A 16,507-nucleotide genomic window follows, 5' to 3' on the forward strand; every position below is an offset into this window, starting at 1 on the left:
ATAGCAATGACACTCCTTGATGGCAGCAGGATGCAGCCTTACACAGAGACACACACAAAAACGTTTTAGGAACAGCTCAGAAAAACATGAAGAACAGGACAAGGTGTTGACCTGGCCTCCAAATTCACAAGATCCCAAACTGTGGGATGACCCACAAAGGCCCCTCCCCTCAACGCATAGGACCCCCACTAACAACATTGTGTTGCCAGACACCACAGGACACCCTCAGAAGGTTCATGTCCATTCTCTGATGAGTCCCAGCTGTTTTGGAGGCACAAGGGAGACCTACACAATATTAGGAAGGTGGTCATAATGTTATGCCTGATCAGTGTATATCTGGAATAGGCTTTTTTCAACAGTCATGTGTTACAATAGGATAAACACCTCAAATAGACCAACCTGGAAGTTAAACAGTTGTTGTGTAAGGTTTAGATCCTACATTATTTTCCTCTTAAAGGTGATTAAGATTTGTGTAGTAGACTAAGAGCATGCTCTGTCATCTGAAATCCACATGTTGCTTGTGTCCTGGGACACTTTAGTGATAGCTCATGTGAGAAATACATCTTTCTACTGCTCCAGCAATATAAATATTTGGCCAAGCTAACAATAGCTGTAGAAACTGGTCATGTACCTTTACAGACTTTCAGGCGGATAACCGTTTCATCTCTGCTGACATTGTTGTTGACTTGACACATCAAGTCTCCAGTCGTCTGGCCGTTTAAGTTAACGGTTACACTTGAAACACTGGATTTGTCAGCTGGCCAGTTCTTCATTGACTGGCTGTAGTCTCTGGTTTGTGGCAGTAACTGACCGTCCAAGGTCAGAATGGAGTCTGCTCCATCTCCTTCATAGGAGCAGCTGACCGTCATCTGTTCTGATGACAAACACGTCTGGGACACGGATGGCTTTGTCACCCGAGCTGAAAGAAGAAACAGATAGTCATGAACTGCATTCAGAATTTCACTTTTTAAGGTATACGATATGCATTAAAATGATGGGGCTTAAATATATTCATAAGTTATTTTATACAGTCTTTTATATCGAGGAAAATCAAGTTAATAGACTGGTACTTATCTCACCAAAAACTTACTTTACCTACCTTTTATGTGTAGCTGGATAGTGACTTTTCTCAATAAAACGCCATCAGATCTGTGTTCTTCCAATGTGTAATCTCCAGAGTGTCCCTTCGTGGTGTTACCCAGCTTGACTGTTCCGTCGTACATGCCTTCAGACTGTCTTACATTTTTATCATAGCGTGTCACTGTTCCATATTTGTCTGATTTAAAAATCCTCTGTTTGCCGTCCTTCATCAAAGTAAAGTAAGTATTTACTTTATCTGTCAAACGAAAGATCAGCAGCTGTCCAACTTCTCCAAAACACAGACAGCTTCTGTTACACTGAGGGAAATTGCATTCAGTTGTGCCTAAAAGAAAAGAAAAAGTAATTTAGAAAAGTCAACAAAATGATTTCTTCTTATTAATATGGAACACTTTAACAGTCCTTTTACTGGAAATAAAACTATGTTGACTGCATTATTGTGACATTATTTTCTGCCCAAGCTAGAATATTCAGTTTATATATTTTTACCTTTTGCCAGAACATTTAATGCCTGAACTGCGATGATCATGTAGATGGAAATCATTCCTGCGTTTTTCTGTAACGCAAAGATAAAAGCCTTCACATGTTATCCCATTTTATTTTCCTGTTTTTCAGTTGGTACATACAGTTGTTGGCTTCCTATGCAGGCTGACACTCCATAAGTTATTTTGGTGAAAGCTTAAAAGGATCAGACGGTTTTGAAAAAGCAGCAAGAATGTATCCTCTTAGAACGTTAGAACGTGATGGAAGTCTGCAGCGTTTCTGTTCACTAGAGTCTGCATGCACGCATTTAGATTCTCATCGTCACTCACCGCGTTCAAGTTAGTGCTATGTCTAGGCTGGTGCAACATTTCCACTGAAGGCGGGTTCTTTTCTTTTCGTTGTCTAGTGGTGTGATAAGAGTCGAGGAAGCGATCACTGTGCTGTAACCCCACAACTCCAAATAACAAAGTACATTCAAATATTCACTGCTTTTGTAGTTATAAACTCCCTGAGCATCTTTTATCTGAACGTGTTCAGACTGCAGACAGTCCCAGTTTGGTTACCGGTGTGGATGTGAGTATTCTCTAAAATGAGTGTATATCTCAGCTGTACGACTTTAGGCCAGATGAGCTATTGGGGCACCTCTAATAAAATACATTGATCAAGCACAACACTATGACCTAATATTGTGTAGGTCTCCCTTGTGCCTCCAAAACAGTTGTGACTCAACAAAGAATGGACATGGGCCTTCTGAGGGTGTCCTATGGTGTCTGGCAACAGAATGTTGTTAGTGGGGGCCTTTGGGTCCTATGGGTGGAGGGGAGGGGCCCCTGTGGATCATCCAAGAGATACTTGATGGTAAATGGTAAATGGCCTTGCTTTTATATAGCACTTTTCTACCCATTTGCTCACACAAGCACACACACATTCACACATCAGTGCCATGCACTGGGAGCAACTGGGGGTTCAGTGTCTTGCTCAAGGACACTTCGGCATGTGGCACATTCCGGGGGATCGAACTGCTAACCCTCTGGTTCGTGGATCTAGTGAATTTGGAGGCCAGGTCAACACCTTGTGCTGTTCTTTATGTTTTTTTAGTTGTTTCTAAACCATTTTTGTGTGTGTGCCTGTGTCAGGCTGCATCCTGCTGGGGATGGCTGCTGCCATCAAGGAGTGTCATTGATATGGGGTGGGGGTGTCTGGTCTAGTCTAGGTAGGTGCTACATGTCTAAGTAACATCCACACGAATGAATGGCAGGTCCACAAGTTTCCCAGCAGAACACTGAGTTGTCACCAGATGGTCAATGTTATTCACTTCTCCTGTCAGTGGTTTTAATGTTGTGGCTGACCAGTGTTTATTCTGCAGTTGGGGTTGAGTACAACTTTAGGCGGAGTTAAAGTTGTTTGAACATTTGAACATTTGAAAAGAACTTGTATCTACTTATAAGCAGTGTCTTTTAAACCACTTGTCTGCGGCCTGGTGATGCAGCGCTGTGAAACTTTGATGTACACTGGTTTGCGTGGGTTTCAATGCAGCCAGATCGGTACTTCCCTTAAAGAAACAACTGAGTGCTTACAACGTGGGGTTAAGCAAGGACAGATGACAGACCTTCATGCTGCAAGACGAATGATCCCCTCTGAACAGTTATCCCTTAATTTCGTTGTACTTGTACAATGACTATAAAGGCATTCTATTCTATTCTATTCTATTCTATTCTATTCTATCTGCATCTCCAGCACCTGTTCGTCTTGTGTTAAATGTCTTGCAGGAATCACTTTGCTCGATGTTTTGAGTGTAGCAGTGTTTGTGCTTTAGTTATTTCTTTAACAGTTTTAACAAATCGGAGCAACGTGCATTACAAACTACGGCACATGTATCTGCTTAATGCCATTATGTTCATAAGTTTTTCCCACGCGCCCGCATCACTTCTTCCGAGACAGAAGAGGTATACGAACATGTGTTTGAGTGGCAGCTTAAAAAAGAAAAACCACACATCTTTTTGCCTTTTTCAGTCTCTGCCTCGGCTCTGAGGCTGTATTTGACTCTCTCGCATGCATAGGCCACGTCTCTGCTGTAAATGCATCTTGACAGAGCAGTTCATAATTGGTCCACTAGTTTCCATTTAATCCCACAGCAAAGCAGACTAGTAAACACTGGATTTGGTTTCAGTTTAAAGATTTATTTGCTTATATAAACTTAAAAATAAACACATGTCGGCAAGTATCATAAAAGGAGTTACTGTAATACTAAGCACTGTTTTTTCTTTCCTCATTCCTCTATACAGAGTTTCAGTTCTGGGTTTGTTAGTTCATGCCTTGCTTCTGCCGCAGTTGAAAGAATCACTACATTACAAGTTAGCACAATTAGCAGTCATGGAGTCTTCTTCCATTAGCTGTGTTAAATAAAAAGTCAAATTGTTAATAATTCTCTTTTGTGTAGTAGAAATAAACCAGTGTGTTATTAGCTAGTCCAATCTTATTCTAAAAGCAGATGATTTAGCTCGCCTCACTGCTCCACATGCAAGTGTATATACCCAGCTGATATGGTTTTCTTAGTTAGACATTGGAAAATGTCATATAGTGTGGTTCATCTGGTTCATTCTGACCCCTTTGTTTTATCTGGTCCGACAAAAAGTAAAAATATAAAGACGTAAAGTAAATGGACTACAAGCGAGTGCTTTGTAGTTGAGTGCACCCATTGTCTGAGTCTGTGTTTTTCTCTGTTGACTGCATTGCAGTCAAGGGATGGAAAATGTTTCCTGATGACATGTTGTCTGTATTCATTTCCTCATGAAATTGTAGACATCCTGGACCGTCCAATTCTCTTTGTTTCACCCCGATGTCATCGCTTTCTTCTCCATTCCGCTTACGTTTCTCCTTCACTCTTGTCTCAGCGTCGACAGTAATGCCCTCTAGGGATGTTACTGGACAATCCTTTCTCTTAAAACTCCACCCTAGACGCAAAAACAGCACAAGGAGAGCATCTGGTGTTTAGAAACTAATACAGGAAAGAGGTAAATCAGTGTTAAATTGATAAGATGAGATGGGTATTTGTATCTTGATCGATATTTACCACTCCCCCGCCTGCAGCACAGGGTCACTCTGGTGATGAGGCCATCCAGGGGCTGCAACGAGGTCATCCAAGTAGGAAGAAAGTCCCAGCTCTGTAGTCTACGCGGCAAACAATCTGGCCTGCGTACCTGGAGGACGTTTACTGCTGCAACCAATATAATCACCGCAACGACCGGCACGCCAATCCCAGTCATCACCTTCCAGCCAGCCATGGAGAGAGCAAACACGAGGGATGGAAGCAGCAGAAAGCAAACGAGAAGGTACAAGACGGCACACCAGCGATACCTGGATACGTGAGTGTTAGGTTTATTATTTATTTTATAAGGCGTTTTGTTGGACTGGAAACTGTCGCTTACCGTACCTGGCAGTGCAGTTGCCAAGAGCACAGGCCATACGTATGGGTAAGCGGGTGGCTGGTATGGGATACCACAGCAGGATACCAAGAAGATTAAAGAAGAAATGACATAATGCAACCTGAAACAAATAAGGAGGTGAAGATTAAATAAGGAGTCACACATTACTACTTATAAAAAGTTGAGAAAAGGTATAACCTACAATATATACACCAGACATTTTCTCAGAAAGAGATGACAGAAGAATACACCTTGCTTTTGGGTGCTTGAGGGTTAAAACTAGACATAGGTTTAGTTAGGTGTTTCCATCCGACTGGTTAAAGCGTCATGTCATGTTCTCACAAAAATGCAAGGTGCAAGCTGTGGGTGTGTGTGTGTGTTTTGACCACTTTCTCACATCTCTTCTAAGGGCTGTTTGTACGTGATATTAGGGCATAGGTTATTTTTTCTATGTAATTTTCACACCTTGCAAATTCATCCTGCAGGCCGGATTGGACCCTCTGGCGTAGAGTAAGGGGACCAGGAAATTCAATATTATAGTCACATATATATATATATATGTGTGTGTGTGTGTATGTGTGTGTGTGTGTAGGTCTGTCTCATGTCACTTTCAGGGACACACACTAGACTCAAGACCAGTTATCCTGCAATTGGGGACAAACACCACATCTCAAAATTGGAAAACATTGACGGGTCAGGGTCAGTGTGAGTCAGTGCTTGGTTCGGGTACCTCTCCAGGAAAAGATTGTATGTCCTTTCAGATTCCCTGTAGTGATTATGTGTGTACCAGTACCTGTGTGGCAGCAGCTAGTTTATCCCTCGGACTGGCCAGGGCTGCCAGTGTAGCTGTAGTAGTGGTTCCCAGGTTGGACCCCAGGGTTAGAGGGTAGGCTCTTTCAATATGTATCACACCAATCCCTAAAGGGGTGGCAGTATGGTAAAGTCCAGTCTGCGATAGCTGCAATTCTACATTTACATCTACAAGTGAATGCAGCTTAAATCACAAAACATTAAGACAAATGTAAGAAACAAATGATTGAAAAGAAAAAGCCTAGACAAACAGTATTAACAGGATGCTTCAATAGCTGAATATGAGTTTATACAGTCTGTACAGTATGAATGGTGCTTAACTGTGATCCATTACAGTCCTGTTAATGTTGTACCAAGCATGCAAGAGGGCTCCATGAAACTAAAAGACTGAAGTGGTAATTCATTGACAGTTAACGTGGACTGTTAAACAGATGAGAACAAGCTCCAGTGTTCATCTAAAATATCTGATTTCTTGTAAAATATGCAGCAGTTTGCAAGGTATCAAATACATAGTGCAAGTTCAGGTATTTGGGAAAGCACCAAGTACCGAGCTAGATATGAATATCACTTACCTATGAGTGGAGTGATGGCAGATGTGAAGACAGAGCTACTTTGAACCAAAAAGGTCATTCCTGCTCCTACTAATAAAGCCAGATAACCTGCCAGCCAGGTAAAAGGGTACGGGAAGTCTACAGGACCACACAGCAAGGGAGAGATAAAAGGATGTAGCTCATCGTACATGAGCTAAACATGGTTACGTCTTTGCATATCACCTGTGTTAACAATACTGTTAATAGCACTGGCCACCTGGCCCTTCAACAGGGAGTTGAGGAGTTTAACCAGCAGTATCAGGCAGCTGCAGAGGACCAGCAGGGAGCAAGCCAGGAGAATCAGACCTATGGCCAAGTCTGACAAAGAGCTGTTCACAAAGAGATGCCTGCCTTGAGTAGAAAGACAAAGATGTGATGTAGAGGGCAAGATGGCTGGAGTAAGAAACTAAATTCACTAAACTACCAAGAAGAAAAGGAAGGCAGAAATTACAGCTTCTATCTCAGAGCAGCAACTAACTAGCTAGTGTTTAATTTGCAGTGGAGGCTATTGCTTGATTATCGGTGCACAAGTCAAATGTGGTGACACGCAAGTAGGAGAAGAGGAATTATTGCACAGACGGCTTTAAAACTTAAAATCACTGAAATATCGAGAGCTGCGTACATTTCTGCGTTTGCCCTGATAGGTTGTGTGCGCCCCAAGATGTTTCGTTGTCCTGTTAACAGTAATAAAGAGGCAGACTGAGAGAAAGAGACAACTTCAACACAACACATATGCACAATATCTGAGCAGTCGTTTAAGAAATAGTGGAAAATCGTTGACATGATCTGCAACAACATGACTTATATAGGTATTTCAACACACAGTACTCCTCTAGAAGAAGCGGTATTTAATAGATATATTGTATAAATATTATACCTGTAATTTGACAGTTGTGATTGGACACCACTGCTTCACTAGACTCTTGTTCTTCATGCTCTGGTCTCCTGTAGCAATGGCTGTGAGAACAGACCGGTCAAGCTGCACAGAGATAATCATATCAGGATGTTATTGCTACTTTAGTACAGTCTAGTACTGCCATTAATTATTTATCAACAGGTAAAATTCAAGGATATGAACAGTTATCATTTAGCTTGTGCAACTTGCTGGGTCTATTTAAAAAATTCCAACATGCACTGTTAGAAATTCCTGTTAATTTACAGCAGAATTCCAAACAGTATTAACCTGTTATTTTTGGATACACCACTCTACTGTTAATACAAACAAAAAAATGATGTGAAATTTTGGTGATTTTACTGTTCTTTTAACAGGACTATACTGTTCTCCTAAAATACAGCATTTTACCGCTAATAATTCATCCAAACCTTCTAAATCATGGTATCATGATGTATTTTTTGCATTCTGGGAAATTTAACCTGAGCTACACATGGGAAGCTGGATCTGTTCGTTCGGCACAGTGGCGAGGTGGTTAGCACAGATGCCTCACAGCGAGAAGGTCCCGGGTTCGAATCCATGGGCTGACTGGGCCTTTCTGTGTATAGTTTGTATGTTCTAACTGTGTCCGTGGGTTCTCTCCGGGTACTCCGGCTTCCTTCCACTGTCCAAAGACATACTGGTTAGGTTCACTGGTGATTCTAAATTGGCCATAGGTGTGAGTGTCTCTCTATGTTAGCCCTGCGATAGACTGGAGACCTGTCCAGGGTGCCCAGATGACAGCTGGGATAGGCTCCAGCAGACCCTGCAACCCTTCACAGTTTGTACATTTTGTGGAGACTGATAATGTATTTTTAAACAAACCAGTACTGACTGTAAAGTATTGTGAAAGTAATCTTAACAAACAGTAAACACCGTATTTTTCAATAACAACACAAAACTGTAAAATGACAGTAAAATATGTTAATTTTACAGTAACATAATAGCAACCCTGCTGCCAGTTCTTTACCATTTTTATACAGGAAAGTAATAAAAAAAACAGTCCCATACTGTATTTTTCAATAACAGTACAAAACTGTAAATTTTAGTGACAGTAAAAAAAAATGTCAATTTTACAGTAACGTAATGGCAACCCTGCTGCCAGTTCTTTACTGTTATTTTACAGGAAAATTTTTAACAGTGTGGGTTTGTGCTTTTTTTGGCCTTTTGGATGTGGGAAAACCATCTTTATCCACTGTTCAGGTTAGCTTTACAAGCCAATACCAATTTAATGTTGTATCACTTAATATTTTGTTGTACACTTTCTCTTGTTAGTGTCATTGCACTGAAGGGAGCAATGGGTTTGTCTGTTAAGACAATGGTCTTTCTCAGTAATGACTGACTTTGACTGCCTTTTAATAGGTAACCTTTTGATGCAGAATAATTATGCAAAATGTATTTTAATATGCGGCATTTCCATGCATGACCTTTTCCAGGAATTAGGGAGACACAGTACCTGGATTATCATTTTAGTCAGGGGTTCAGTTATGACTTTAAGAAGTTCAGGGGCTTCTTTTCCACTGCTGAGGTGCAGCGTGTTGACCACGGCCAGCGAGAGTCGCCTCAGCAGCCCACTCACAGTTTCGAGAGGGAGAAGCACCAACACAGACAACCAGTTGAAACAGTCGTGGACAGTAGCTCCGGCAAATGCCCTGGAAAAAAAAAAAAAAAAAAGATGAGTAAGATGAGTTCAAAATGTATAAAACTATACACAGCATACACACACTAATGTACCTTTCAAATTCATCCCTCTCTCCAGCCTGCATTAGCGCAACAATGGTATTAGTCACTGATGTACCGATGTTTGAGCCCATGATGATGGGAATGGCTGACTGCACATCCAGCACTACACAGACACACAGAGAACATATAAACTGAGCTTATTTTAAGTATATTATCACAAATGATATAATTAAAATTTGTCAGTATTTTCACTCACGACCAGAAGATACTAGGCTGACTACGATAGAAGTAGAGGTAGAGGAGCTCTGGACTAATACTGTCACCAGAATTCCCACCACCAGACCCGCCACTGGGTTAGACAGGATAGCATTTTCCTGGAAGATATCCCCTGCTACCTTGCCTGGGAGGAAACGCAGGCAAAGAGAGACAAGTCATAGGTCAAGCTTGGTTTATGCTGTAGAGTAACTAAACAGACTGTCTGTGCTTACCTCCGGCTAGTTGGAAGGCAGAGCTTAAAATGTCAAGGGAGCACACAAAGAAGTAGAGCAGCTGAAAGAGGAGGGGGATTTTGCAGAGAGTCAGCGTCACCGTTTTCACCTGCTGTGGTCTGCACAGAGTTTCCATGGTTATATCTAGGTGTCACATACGTGAAAAAGAGGCAGAATGAGTACTAGTTAGTGCACGTACTAATGGTACAGGTAGTGCTTAAATAGACAGCAGCTGACGGTCTGATTATAGTGTTAGTTCATATAGCTGTAAACTTGAAAGTTGCAGAAATGTACATAAAACCAATGCCGGGTTTACATATTCTGTATATCACATTTATAAAAAAGAAAGATCTGTTATAGATTCAGCACGGAACATACAGTATTTTGCAATTTTTGACATACCTTGAATTTTGATGAAATGGTCCCACTGCTTCAGAAAGTTAATGCGTTTAACAATCATAAACAAAGAAGAACAATCTTTTTTTTGGTTAAAATTAGACCAAACCTTGTGTGCTAATTTTATAAAGTGAAACACGAGAGGATGAAACGTGAGGAAGAGCAAAATGGAGGAAAAAAAAGAGAGAGAAGGGGAGGTGCTACTGTGTAGTGTAGATTAACTCGATTAGTAACGCATGGATTACTGGTGTAATGGACAGCTAAGGCTAACTTTATAGATCAGTGTCGTAGTTTCATTGTCTTAATTTAATATTCCTGCAAAAAAACTCTGGCCACTTATAGTTTCTATTTGATTTTGCGCTGATCGGAGTCCTGTCAAATTAAACTCACGAGTATGTCAAAAAACAAACTGGTCTCTATTAAATATCAAACCATTTTCTTGTACTTATTAGATGCTGTAACAAGTGAGTTTCCCATTTGTGGATCCTGAAGTTTGTCTTTCAGATAAGTGCAACAGCAACATCTAGTGGTAGACCTTAGCTGATTGTTGTTGTAAAAGACATAATCAGCACATTTTCATACTACAACCTAAAACAGAACATTACTTCATTACTTAGCTTTTATCATTGTCTGAAACTGATCAGCCTGACTCAGCATGCCTAGAAAAACAAGCATTTGAAGTTGTAAGAACAGGTAACAATTGGCATGCCGATGCAGGATAGTGCCAGTGCTTTTGGATCTGTGCCCCAGTCCTTGCTGTTGATGAACTCTGAATATTTCCGTGTGCTTCTGACCGTCACCAACTTTGTCAGGAACATTTTACTGGACAGGGTGCCCTGTGGTGTCTGGCAGCAGAATGTTGTTAGTGGGGGTGCTTTGGGTCCTATGGGTTGAGGGGAGGGGCCTCTGTGGATCATCCCACAGATACTTGATCAGATTGGGGTCTGGTGAATTTGGAGGCCAGGTCAACACCTTGTGCTGTTCTTCATGTTTTTTTGAGTTGTTCCTAAACCGGTTTTGTGTGCGTGCCTGGTCTAGGTGGGTGCTACATGTCTAAGTAACATCCACATGAATGCCAGGTCCAAAAGTTTCCCAGCAGAACATTGTATTGTCACAAGATAATCAATGTTATTTACTTCTCCTGTCAGTGGTTTTAATGTGGATGATCGGTGTATATCAGCATGGCAGCAACTGGAAATTTGAATAGTGACATGGTGCACAATCTCTTAGCCGAGTGGAAGAATTTTAATGTTCAGAGGACAGGCTGAATATGATTCTAAAGCTAGCTACCAAGTGTGTCCAGCTACATTGTTGAAGCGTTGCAGTTGAAGGGTCGCTCAAGCACTCGTGGAAGTTATGTCGTCATAATTTTAAAAATGAACTGGTAAAGCAAACATACAGAACATGATTGGTTGATGCTTAATTGTGTTATTGTATGTCTCGTAATAGTTGAAGCCAGTTGAAGCATTTAGCTCGATTATTGCTTTCGGGTAAAAACTGAGGGAAGCGGTACAAAGAGGCCTGGGTGGGAGCCGTCCTGTGTGATGTCTGTGGATTTGCGCAGACGTGTGTGGGAAGCCGTGTTGTGATGATGTTCTGCGCTGACTTGATGACTCTCTCCAGAGCCTTCTTGTCAGCCACGGTTTCAGCGTTTGAACCACACCAGGATGCTGTGGGTGATTACACTTTCCACAGAGCTCCTTTAAAAGCAAAATAGCAGATCCTGGGACAGGTCCACCTTCCTCAGTGACCTCAAGAAGTACAGTCTTTGCTGTGGCGTCTTCACAAGGGCAGTGGCGTTAGTGTGCCATGTGAGGTCCTGAGAAATGTGTGTCAAAACACACAACTTATTGTTATGACCAGCAATAGTACAAATGTAAAAAAATGATGTAAAGCCAAATCATATGGGTTAAGTCTGATCTCGGATTCTATGGAATCGCAGCAGTGCCTCAAAGGAAAGAGAAAAAATCGGTAAAAGAAGACTATACGAAATTTGAAATGCAAAAGAAAATATGTTTTTTTTCTCTCTATCTTCACATTTCCATATTTGTTTATTCATTTATTCATTTCTCTTTGCATTTCTACGTTTATTTTATTTTATTAATTCCTCTTTATATTTCATAATGTTGTTTCCTTTTTGTTTGTTTTTTTTTGGCACTCCTGAGATTCCATGGAATTCTGCTAGATCTAATTTTGACAAGTTACGTATTAAACCAGCCTTGAACAGGTTCATACAAAGGCAGGTCTCGGAAGAGTTACTTTAAAAGGGGAGTTAACATTGGGTGGGTTATGTATCATAATGACTCCTAAAACTCTGGAGGAACGAAGGCAAGGCAAGGCAAGGCATTTTTATTTATATAGCGCATTTCATACCAAGAGGCAACTCAATGTGCTTTACATAAAAACAGAACAAATTAGAACACACAGTTAAAAGCAAGAACAAAGAAAAAGAAAAAAAAGAAAAAGAAAAGTGTATTATATATATACATATATTAAAACGATTAAGAGGACTTACAGTGTAAATCCAAGATTACGATTTAAAATGATTTAAAAGGGCTCAGCCATATGCACATGAAAAAAGAAATGTTTTTAACCTAGATTTAAAAGTGCTTACAGTTGGGGCTGATTTCAGCTCTGCTGGTAGTTTGTTCCATTTGTGTGCAGCGTAACAGCTAAATGCTGCTTCACCGTGTTTGGTTTTAACTCTGTGCTCCACTATCTGACCTGAGTCAGTCGATCTCAGAGCTCGACTGGGTTTATACATTGCTAACATGTCATTCATGTATTCTGGACCTAAACCATTCAGTGATTTGTAAACCAGTAGCAGAACTTTAAAATCTATTCTGTAGCTGACTGGGAGCCAATGTAAAGACTTAAGAACTGGGGTGATATGCTCTGATTTCTTTGTTCTGGTTAAAACTCGAGCTGCAGCGTTTTGGATGAGCTGCAGCTGTTTGATACTTTTTTGGGGGAGTCCAGTCAGAAGACCGTTACAGTAGTCAAGTCTATTGGAAATGAAAGCATGAATCAGCTTCTCCTGATCTGTTTGCGACATGAAGCCCTTAATTCTGGATATGTTCTTAAGTTGATAAAAGGCTGTTTTGGTGATTGATTTGATATGACTGTTGAAGGTCAGATCTGAGTCTATCAGCACGCCAAGGTTTCGGACCTGGTCTTTAGTTTCTAGAGACAGTGACTCAAGGTGTTTACTGACAGTAACCCTCTTCTCTTTATTGCCAAAAACAATGACCTCAGTTTTTTCTTGATTTAACTGCAGGAAGTTTTGGTTCATCCAATTTTTGACTTTCTCTAAACAGTGACACAATGACTCTATTTGACTGCAGTCATCTGGAGACAATGCAAGATATATCTGTGTGTCATCTGCATAACTATGATAGTTGACATTTGAATTCTGGAGAATTTGACCCAAAGGCAACATATATAGGCTGAACAGAAGGGGTCCAAGAACTGACCCCTGAGGAACTCCATATGTCATAGCCCCTGGATCGGATTGATAGCTTCCAATGGTCACAAAATAACTCCGCTCCTCCAAGTAGGACCTGAACCAATCTAGTACTGTTCCGCTGAGTCCTGCCCAGGTTTCCAACCTGTTCAGCAGTATACTGTGGTCTACAGTGTCGAAAGCAGCACTGAGATCCAACAGGACCAGAACTGACACCTTGCCTGAGTCAGTGTTCAACCTTATATCATTCAACACTCTAATGAGAGCTGTTTCTGTACTGTGGTGAGGTCGAAAGCCTGATTGAAATTTATCAAAGAGTCCACTGGAGTTTAAAAAGTTGCTAAGTTGATTAAAAACCACTTTCTCAATGATCTTGGCTATAAAAGGGAGATTTGAGATAGGTCTGTAGTTGGTTAACATGGAAGCATCCAGCGTTCTCTTTTTTAAGAGTGGTTTGATGGCAGCTACTTTTAGGGCTTTAGGAAACGCGCCTGATTGAAGTGAGCAATTTATTATTTGCTGCAGATCTGTTTGGACAGAGCTTACAATAGTTTTAAAAAAGTCAGATGGCATTGTGTCAAGACAGTATGTCGATGGTTTAAGATGCTGAACTGTGTGCTCTATGGTTTTTTGGTCAATTGTATTAAATTCTGACATCATAGCTGATTTATTCCTAGGTGGTTTTAAGGATGGTGTCATTTTATTAGTTCGACGATTTGTGTCGATATTTTGTCTTATAGATGTGATTTTTTCATTGAAAAAGCAAGCAAATTCATTGCATTTTTCTGTGGAAGAAACTTCTAAAACTATCTCTTTTGGGGGAGTTGTAAGCTTATCAACCAAAGCAAACAGAGTGCGAGTGTTGTTGATATTCTTATTAATCATTTCAGATAAGTGTTGCTGTCTAGCCTTGAGTAACCCGTGGTTAAAATTAAAAATACTTTGTTTGTAGAGGTCATGGTGAATTTGAAGTTTAGTTTTTCTCCATTTACGCTCAGCTTTCCTGCATTCTGTTTTCAAAGCCTTCACCATCATAGTGTTCCTCCATGGTGTTCTCTGTCTGCTCAAGATCATCTTAGTTTTAATAGGTGCAACAGTATCCATGACATTTGAGATTTTCAAGTTGAAATTATCCAAGAGTTCATCAACTGTCTCTTCACTCACGGCTGGTGACATAGCTATAGCCTCCATAAACTTAGCACTGGTATTCTCATTTATGTACCTTTTTCTAACAGACACAGAGGTTAACTGAGTGTTTGGAGTTATCTGTAAGTCAAAGAACACACAGAAATGATCTGAAAGAGCCAAGTCCTTAATATCAACAGAAGAAATGTCAACACCTTTGGAGATAACCAGATCCAGAGTGTGGCCTCGAGTGTGTGTGGGCCCTTTCACATGTTGGGAGAGGCCAAAAGTGTCCAGTAGAGAACAAAGTTCTTTGGCATTTGTGTCCATGTTATTGTCTATGTGAATATTAAAATCCCCCGTTATGATAAAAAAGTTGTAGTCCGTGCAGATAACTGACAGCAGTTCAGCAAACTCATCAAAGAATTTTCCTGGGTATTTTGGTGGTCTATAAATGATTAGAAAAATAACTTTTGGATCCCCCTTTACTAAAAAACAGAGATATTCAAAAGAGCTAAAATCACCAAATAAAGTTTCCTTGCACTGAAATACTGATTTAAAAATGGCAGCAACTCCACCTCCCTTCTTACCACTTCGACACTTATTCATAAAACTGAAATTTGCTGGTGCTGCTTCATTTAGAATGGTAGTACAGCTACATTCAGTCAGCCATGTATCACTAAGAAGTAAAAAGTCTAGATTATAGGTTAAAATGGAGTCATTTACTAACAGAGATTTGTTGGCTAGTGATCTGATATTGAGTAGGGCTAACCTTGTGGAGATAACAGGAGACACTGGTGAGTTTCGGGGTTGACAGGCTATACTCAATAGATTGGTAGATTTAATTGAACCCTTTTTATTTCTCCACAGTTTAACTACTTTTCTGTTACCCGTCATCACAGGGATTGAGAAGACTGCCTGAACTCCATAGGGCCCTGACTGTTCCTGGGGAAGAACATAGTTGATATCAGTATTGCAGCCTGGACCCGGCACATATCAGTCAGATTCACAGATATGGTTCAGAGGAGGTGGGGGGGCTCGGTGACTTTTGGTCGAGGGTTGTTTCCGAGGTGGTGGAGTGGGAGGGGCTGGACGATGGGGGAGGTTAATGGGGGAAAATATGGGATTTTGGCGTGGTGTTAATTGGATTCCAATATTGACAAGGCTCTTCATCCTGTCGGTGAAATCCAGAAGTGGGGAGTCCAGACTGAGTGGAGAGAGTTGGGGGCAGGGTGGGGTCAGGGGGGATGAAGGTTGGGAGTCTCCTGTTGGGGCTGGGGGAGACTCCACTTGTTGGGCTGTTGGGGCTGGGGGAGGCTCCACTTGTTGTGCTTTTGGGGTTGGGGGAAACTCCTCTTGTTGGGGGGAAGATGATGATGTTGCAGGTTCTTTCTGGATCCGCTGTCCTCCGTGGTCAGTCATTATCGCAGCGCCTTCGCTAGAGCGCCGTCTTATCTGTTGTTTTGGCTTGTCTTGCCTCTTGTCCTTGACAAGGGCTGTTGGTGTCTGACGCAGAGAATAAAAAATATTGGAGCTTAGCAGCTGTACTTCTGACTTGTTAAGGCAAACTCCATCTGCCTTAAAGAGGTGCCTGCGTCCCCAAAAAATGTTGAAATTGTCAATAAAGTTCATTGATTGAGCGGCACAGGTGTCTTTGAGCCATCTGTTTAGCATCATCAGCCTGCTGAATCTCTCATCTCCTCGCCGAACTGTCGGTAGGGGTCCACTGAAAAGCACCTCAGTATTTAAACACTGAACTTTGTTCATCAGATCAATAAAGTCTTGTTTTAATACCTCCGATTGTTGCTTCACAACATCAAGGGCTCCTGTGTGTATGATGAGAGATTTCAGTGTCGGATGCTCAGCAGCAATGTTTAGGATCTTCCTTGAGATATCAGACACCATGTTGTTGGTAAAACAGAGTACTTTGGTGTTTTTCTTGGTGCAAAATTGTTTTATTTCATTCACAGCTCCGTCACCCACTATCAGAGTTTGAGGCCCAGTGGTTAGCTCTT

The 16,507-nt window shown here is 41.1% G+C and overlaps 1 protein-coding gene across 1 annotated transcript; it reads right to left on the reverse strand.

Annotated features, from left to right (window-relative positions):
* Window positions 1–4,245: 4,245 nt before the first annotated feature.
* On the reverse strand, window positions 4,246–9,831 carry LOC311501979 (sodium-dependent phosphate transport protein 2A-like; the record flags this gene model as incomplete). The annotated part of the gene is made up of 12 exons (XM_084564060.1): window positions 9,509–9,831; window positions 9,277–9,420; window positions 9,072–9,183; window positions 8,794–8,989; window positions 7,284–7,385; window positions 7,029–7,080; window positions 6,590–6,757; window positions 6,389–6,505; window positions 5,800–5,924; window positions 5,015–5,127; window positions 4,655–4,938; window positions 4,246–4,535 (listed from the first exon to the last, which is right to left on the reverse strand). The coding sequence occupies exons 1-12, from the start codon at window positions 9,642–9,644 to the stop codon at window positions 4,246–4,248; spliced, it is 1,839 nt and encodes a 612-aa protein (XP_084420186.1). The 5' UTR covers window positions 9,645–9,831.
* Between the last annotated feature and the right edge of the window lie 6,676 nt (window positions 9,832–16,507).

Source organism: Chelon labrosus, assembly GCF_963514085.1.
Source record: "Chelon labrosus genome assembly, chromosome: 17".
Lineage (NCBI taxonomy): Eukaryota > Metazoa > Chordata > Actinopteri > Mugiliformes > Mugilidae > Chelon > Chelon labrosus.